The sequence below is a fragment of the Cinclus cinclus genome, chromosome 19, assembly GCF_963662255.1.
Source record: "Cinclus cinclus chromosome 19, bCinCin1.1, whole genome shotgun sequence".
NCBI lineage: Eukaryota > Metazoa > Chordata > Aves > Passeriformes > Cinclidae > Cinclus > Cinclus cinclus.
Window position 1 is genome coordinate 8,827,361 of NC_085064.1, and position 6,240 is coordinate 8,833,600.

At 52.8% G+C, this 6,240-nt stretch overlaps 1 protein-coding gene across 2 annotated transcripts; it reads right to left on the minus strand.

The window, feature by feature from the left end:
* Positions 1-539: 539 nt before the first annotated feature.
* On the minus strand, positions 540-4,102 carry ATP6V1G1 (ATPase H+ transporting V1 subunit G1). Of its 2 annotated transcripts, none has more exons than XM_062505756.1 (3): positions 3,964-4,102; positions 2,106-2,206; positions 540-1,282 (listed from the first exon to the last, which is right to left on the minus strand). In XM_062505756.1, the coding sequence occupies exons 1-3, from the start codon at positions 4,043-4,045 to the stop codon at positions 1,109-1,111; spliced, it is 357 nt and encodes a 118-aa protein (XP_062361740.1). In that variant the 5' UTR covers positions 4,046-4,102; the 3' UTR covers positions 540-1,108. The 2 variants fall into 2 exon arrangements, with proteins under 2 accessions (XP_062361740.1, XP_062361741.1); XM_062505757.1 differs by having other exon boundaries at positions 540-1,240; positions 2,184-2,206; positions 3,964-4,092.
* Positions 4,103-6,240: the final 2,138 nt, after the last annotated feature.

Here is a 6,240-nt window from a genome sequence, read left to right on the forward strand (position 1 = left end):
TAAAAAAGTAAAGCTGCATTTAATATTCTGCTGGTAAGAGGAAGAAGCCACTGAAACATGAAACCCCTCAATGTATTTGTGTATTTTTGATTAAAGAGCTAGAAAGTGATGCAGACAAGCCCAGGTCTCTTCATTCCCACTGTTCCCAGGCACAGGATGCTGCAGGATTCAGAATGACCTTGGTATAAACACGCAATGACCAGCACTGGACCCAAGGAAGGGTAATTACTGTGCAGCACCTGGCTATCAAACTATTCCAATGAACTGGCACCATTTTATTTCCCCTAATGGTCACAAGAACATTTGCTCCTGAAGGTTTTCAGAATGATCTGGCAGGTAAAGCATCAGACTAGAGCCAAGAGGAGGAGCTCTGTAATGGGTTTTAACTTACCTGCTGTGACCTTCAGATATTGTCTGTCTCTCTTAAACTTTCTTTTATCAATACTTGATGGTCACTCTGCAGAGTCCAGACTCCCCAGGTGCCCAGCGAGACCTGCCAGCATTCCCAGAACAAGCCAGCAGGAAGAACCAGACTGAGCAGAGGCTTTGGAGTGAAGGGTTTTTACTTTCAGGTGTCATAGTGCCAGACTTGTACCTCAAGCTAACAGCAGAATATACAGAGGATTTGATACAGAGAAACTCAAGCACCTGAAAATGATCAGCCAGGACTTGCACAGCCAGAGAATTCTTCTTACAGGGTTTAAACCCTGTGCAGAGGTTTAACAACACACTGAGAAATGCAGTTTGGTCAACAAGAATACAGGTACAGAGGTTTAACAATTACTGACACAGGCCAGCAGCTCTCTCCCTTTTCTATTTCAGAGGGAAGCCTCTCACTGAACACTCTCACCACGCAAAGGGAGCATTCCTGGGCCAGCTGGAATATCTATTTAGTGACTTAGCACAGATCTGAGACATGGCCACTTCATGTTTGAATAAGCTCTGAATCTGTGTCAAAAGAGAAACTAAGAGAACTCCAAGAGCTTACTGAAATAATTTAACACATGTACAAGGAACACAGGTAAGGTATGGCTAAGAGCTGTACATTCCACTCGAAGCTCAGACTTGACTCCCAGCACTGCCAGGACACTCCTCTCTGCTCCCAGCACTACCCATTGATGCGATAATTCACGTGGATCTCGGGTTTGATGTCGCACACCAGTGACAGCAGCTGGGACATCACCACCTCTCGGTTCTTCTGGAAGTTCTGCTGGATTACGCTCATCTTTTCCTGAGTCTCCTTCTCCACTTCAGTGGTGCAGCTGCCATGGGAGCCAAGGGCCTACAAACAGCAAAGAGGAATCACCATGCCAAGATCTCTATTTTGTTATTCTGGACCATCTCAGACATTAACTTTGTTGAGGGAATATTAATGTTCATATTAAAAAAATACTGCTGCATTTTTTGCTCAGATCTCACCTCAAACTTGTCCATGTATTTCAACCTCAGTCTCTGCCTTTTACCTTCTTTTATAGAATCATCAAATGGCTTGGTTTGGAAGGGACCTTAAAGATCATCTTGTTCCAACTCCCTGCCATTTATTCATTATCCACCAGTTTAGAGCATGACTTTGAGGAGTGCCCAAAATAAAGGTCCCGCTGTATAGACAACTGGAACCTCTGGGCACAACTGTACTACAGAGTGCAAGAAAAGTAACACACAGGACACACTTCAAGCACAATTCCCATCTTCCCATTCCTCTTACCCTTGGAGAATCTTTATAAAAATCTCAGTCTTCCCTTCTGGTGACCAGGGACATGGCAAGTGATCTCTGCCATGTCAGCACCACGGAAACGAGCCTCTGACAGGAGCAGTGAGCTCAATCTCTTTTGGACACTGCTACACACAGCAGCTTTTGGGAGGCTGTCACCCCTCAGGGCACCCAGGAGCTTATTAAGCTCTTTCCCTGCCAGTTGAGATGCAGCACACCATATCCTGAGCCACTTCCATGGGTTTTTCTGGGACACGTGGCTGTGCCTCACAGGAAGGCACTTGGGGAAGTGCTCCTGCTGCAACTCACTCCACCCTGGGGGTGCTGCCAGGGCAAAGAAGCCCCAGCACAAGGCAAAGGGGCTGGAAAGAAGTGAGTGATGGAGAAAACCAACCGCTGCCTCCTTGGCCTTGAACTCCTTCTCCCGCTGCAGGCGGTACTGCTCGATCTCTGCCTGGGCCTCCTCCTTGGCCTGCTTCAGCCTCCGGTTCTTCCCTGCTCCCAAAGGACAAACCAAGGCAAGGAAAGAAGAGAAAGCACTGAGAGCTGCTTTTCCTAATGCACAGGCATCACCACAGTGTTTACTGCTTCCGCAGGAGGCATCAGGCAAGCCCCCTCCCTGAGTGTGCTGATCTCAGGAGGAGCCCAGCAAACCATGGCCAAGGTGACCAAGCCATGAGCTTCCACCACGGAGCAGCGGAGAGCATCTCGGAGCATGCGGATGCTTCAGGCAACACCCAGGCCTGGCTTTATTCACAGAATGACTCCCAGACTGGTCTGGGCTGAAGGAACCTTAAAGCCCATCCCATCCCACCCTCTGCCACGGGCAGGGACACCTCCCACTGTCCCAGGCTGCTCCAAGCCCAGTGTCCAACCTGGCCTTGGGCACTGCCAGGGATCCAGGGGCAGCCACAGCTGCTCTGGGCACCCTGTGCCAGGGCCTGCCCACCCTGCCAGGGAACAATTCCTGCCCAATATCCCATCTAACCCTTTCCTCTGACACTTTCCATATAAAAAGTCCCTCTGCCCCCTTTTCAAAAGCCTCTTTAAGGCCCTAGAAGGGGCTCTGAGCTCTCCTTGGAGCCTTCTCTTCTCCAGGTGACTACCCTCAGCTTTCCCAACCTGTCTCCAGCCCTGGGAGCAGCTTTGTGGCCTCTTCTGGATCTCTCCAGCAGCTCCAGTGCTGGTTCCTTCCAGTGCTGGTTCCAGGGCTGGGGCAGCTCTGCAGGTGGGGTCTCACCTGAGCCCAGGGGAAGAGGGGAAGAATCTCCCCTCCCCTGCTGCCCACGCTGGGGCTCAGCCCAGGATGTGTTTGGCACTGAAGGCTGTGAAGGCACTGTGGGCTCATGTCCATCCCCTCATGCACCACAACCCCAAGTTCCTCTCTGCAAGGCTACCAAGGCTTCTCCCAATAAGTTCTCCAAGTCTGTACCCATGTTTAGGACTGCCCCAACCCACGTGAGTGTGCACCTTCTGCGAGATCCCAAAAAAAAAGCCCAGCAGAAAGAGCACTAATTCTTAATTTTGCCTGACCAGCTGCGAAACCAAGACCAGACCTGACCACTCCCTCAACTTCCCCTCCTGGACTTCCCACCACAGTCTCCTCTCCAAGATTATCTTCATTGGAGTCAACTACAAAAATCTGCCTCTTGCAACACCGTCAGGGGTTGAACTGCAAACCAGGACAGGTATATAAATACAGATATACATATGTATTTGTTTGAAGCAGAAAAGATTTCATAAACTTGAGGGTCCTTGCAACCAGAATTTCTCTTGCATAACAGAAGAGGCTAGCTTGCATCCATTAGGAATAGCTCTATAATTACCGATATGGAAACACGCTGTTTTCACCAGGAAAAAAAGCAGCTGAAGGTAGGAATGACAGAGAGAAGCACAGCCATGCCCCAAGCGAACGCCAGGTTACGGTGGTCGCGTCCTACAGACAGCCAGAGCCCCCGAGCTCCTGAGCCCTGCGCTGCCTGGCAGGAGGGCCCGGTGCGGCCGCGACCCCTCACACCGCACCGAGCCCTCGTGAGGATCCTCCAACGCTGTTCTCCTGGGCCCGCCGAGCCCCGAGCACCGCCGGGGTATGGCTGAGGGCTCCCCGCTGCCCCACCGCCCTCAGCACCGGGCCGCAAGGCCTGAGGCGGCCGCGCCGCGCCGGGCCGGGCCGGGCCGCATTGGGCCGGGCTCCCCCATCACCACACCCCTCTCGGCCGGGGCCTGGCGGAGCCGGGCCGTGCCGTACTCACTCTTGCGAGCCTCGGCCACCTTCTCCGCGGCGCGTTTCTCGGCCTGCAGCAGCTGCTGGATGCCCTGCGACTGGCTCGCCATGGCGGCCCCTCCGTCCGGCCGAGCCACGGAAGCGTCACTGCGTCACGGGGGACACGCCCACAGCGCTCCGGCCCCGCCCCCTGCCCCGCCCCTCACGGCGACAACTCCAGTGTGCGGGGAATAAACCCCGCCCATAACCCCACCCCCACAGCGTGGCCCCGCCCACCCACCAGCCTTCACAGAGCAGCCCCGCCGCGCTGCCCCTCGGCCACGCCCCCGTAGGGCCAGGCCCCGCCCCTTAGGGCCCCGCCTCTGCGGGCACCGCCCCTCGGCCTGTGAGGGGAGTCCGGACCGAGGCCTGTGCGGACCTCCCTGCCCCCGTTCCTGAGCCCTTTCCGTGCTCCCGGCCACAAAAGCCACTTAAACCCCTGCAGGAAGGCGCTGGTGGGGTTTGGTTTTGTTTCTTTCTTGGTTTCTAATCGCTGGAGCTGCGGCAGCCCTCGGATGAGCAGTGACAAGGGCACCGGGGATGCTTTGGTCCCTCTTGGGCTGTGGCATCTGCTCCGCACTGCTGGCGTGGGGGATGTCATCCCCAGCACAGAGCCAGTGGTGCTCAGAGGGCTTTACAATCATCCTGGACCACCTTTTCCAGGAGCTCCCAGGAGATCAGATGTCCCCCGAGCACCCCGCACTTCACCCCATCCCGCCCAACCCTCGCCCATCACACCCCAGGGGCCATTGAAAGCCCTGAACGCAGCTCCCCCAGAACTTTCGGAGCATGAATTACAATTATTGTTAAATAATATCGCTGTGATGAAGCCTCAGAGCCAGGACAGTGACTCATCGCTGCCGGGAGAGTCGGGGGGGGCTACCAGTCCGCCTCCTCCATCCCCCGTGATGGAAGGGACAGGAGACAATGAATCAAATGCATATTTATAGTGCTGAATAGGAATTATGAGTGTTTTCAGGGTGACCTTCAGCTGGGCCCAGCGGTTAAGTGAATGGGCTTAGCGTGCCCATCCATTTGGGAGGATATTTGCTTCAGTATAAGATAATAGACATGGGGAGAAGAGCTTGGACCATAATTCGGGGTTTGAAGCATGGCTTGGGTGCTGGGATGGGGCACTGGGAACTGCTGGGAGCAAAAGGATGAGCTGTGGCATCACAGCCGGGCTGTGCTGGCTGAAGGAAAACCCAGGAAAGCTGGTCCTACATCATGTGTCACAGATGGGGCAGCTCCAGCCAAGGGGACACACTCAGGTGCTGTGCTGCTTGTCAGGAACACAGGAAATCAAGAATGACTGGGGCTGGAAGGGGCCTCATTTACTCCCAACCCACCCTGATGTGCTGACTCTCTTCCAAAATGTGTCACAGCCAAAACAACTGGTGGGGTCAGCTGGGGCAGATCCAGGCTCCTTTACAGCAGTAACAACCAGAAATGAGGTTCTTCTCGTCTGACCCCAAGCCCCAGGAGCCCCCACCCTCCTCTCACCTCACACCAAAGCCACAAAATCATTAAACTCTCCCTCTGACTCCCACAGCCCTCAGAACATGCCCCTCAGCCACATTCCCGTCTAGAAAGCCACCGTGCTCATTAGCTGTTCCCGTGTTTTCAGGAATGTTCCCTGTTAATTAAATCACCAGAGGTGAGCCCAGAGCAGGATGCTCTGAAAGGGATACCAGGGATCAAACAGGGTTTGGATCAAAGGGGTCCAAAGGGGTCTGGCTCTGCCCTGAAGTCACAGGCAGCACTGGGGTCTTGTTTTTCTCCTGGGTGATGGTGATTTTCAGACTCACAGCTTCTGTCTGTAAGGTGATAATGAGAACACTGCCCTTTTCTGCCCCCTGAAATACTTTGGCACTCATCACACTAAATTTTCAGACAAAAATCCCTCTAAATTTCAGCTCTAGATTGCTTTAAAAAAAACCAGGTGATATGATTTTAGTAATTTCATTTTGACAGTTAATAAATGAGACAATAACAGTTTATATTTAAAACAACCTTTTGCTTGGTTGTCTTGCTTTCTAGTTTACAATTGCCCAAAAGCTAATTGAAACCTCATGGTGTGTGTCACATGAAACACATGTGAATCCAAAAGCTGTTGGAACAACTTCCCCATTCACTTAACGGTCGAAAAAATTGCTTCTTGCTGGTTGCAAAAAACAAAAACAAACCAAACCCCATCATTTCCAATCCTCAGACTTGCACAGGGATAAATAAAAGCTGCTGGAACCACTTGAATTTTACCAGAAAT

Excerpts from the sequence above, each read along its gene's own strand:
- ATP6V1G1 (XM_062505756.1), bottom strand. The coding sequence starts at position 4,045 with ATGGCGAGCCAGTCGCAGGGCATCCAGCAGCTGCTGCAGGCCGAGAAA. Across the intron at positions 2,207-3,963 it reads GGTGGCCGAGGCTCGCAAGA|GGAAGAACCGGAGGCTGAAG; the intron begins GTGAGTACGGCA and ends CTTTGGGAGCAG. Across the intron at positions 1,283-2,105 it reads TCAAGGCCAAGGAGGCAGCG|GCCCTTGGCTCCCATGGCAG; the intron begins GTTGGTTTTCTC and ends TGCTGTTTGTAG.